General features: G+C 64.1%; 1 protein-coding gene across 1 annotated transcript in view; it reads left to right on the forward strand.

Annotated features, from left to right (window-relative positions):
• The first annotated feature begins 60 nt into the window (after nt 1-60).
• The window catches only part of EFNA5 (ephrin A5), a 303,181-nt gene continuing 302,779 nt past the window's right edge, over nt 61-462 (forward strand). The window contains exon 1 of the mRNA XM_008060484.1: nt 61-459. Coding sequence (XP_008058675.1) covers nt 335-459 — 125 coding nt within the window. The 5' untranslated portion in view covers nt 61-334. The remainder of the gene's footprint in view (nt 460-462) is intronic.

Consider the following 462-nt stretch of genomic DNA (forward strand, 5'->3'; position numbering starts at 1 on the left):
CCCGGGACTCCGCTTGGCACCCCTTCCCCCGCCCTCGCCGCCGCCGCCACACACACGCACGCTTCTCTCCATCTTGTGATTCCTTTTTCCTCCCCAACCCTCCGGTGGGGGTGCGAGTTGGTCTCCATTCCCCCACTCAGCCGCCTTCTTTTCTTCTCGCCCTCCTGCCCCTCCCCAGCTCGGTGTGCGCCTCTTTCTTCTCTCCCCCCCTTCCTTTTTATTTATTCCTATTTATTTGGCGCCCGCTCTCTCTCTGTCCCTCGCCTCCCTCCCTCCGGATCCCCGCGCTCTCCCCGGAGTGGCGCGTCGGGGGCTCCGCCGCTGGCCAGGCGTGATGTTGCACGTGGAGATGTTGACGCTGCTGTTTCTGGTGCTCTGGATGTGTGTGCTCAGCCAGGACCCGGGCTCCAAGGCCGTCGCCGACCGCTACGCTGTCTACTGGAACAGCAGCAACCCCAGGTA

This window comes from Carlito syrichta, unplaced genomic scaffold (assembly GCF_000164805.1).
Source record: "Carlito syrichta isolate Samal-C Ts95f unplaced genomic scaffold, Tarsius_syrichta-2.0.1 Scaffold304630, whole genome shotgun sequence".
In the NCBI taxonomy this organism is placed as follows: domain Eukaryota; kingdom Metazoa; phylum Chordata; class Mammalia; order Primates; family Tarsiidae; genus Carlito; species Carlito syrichta.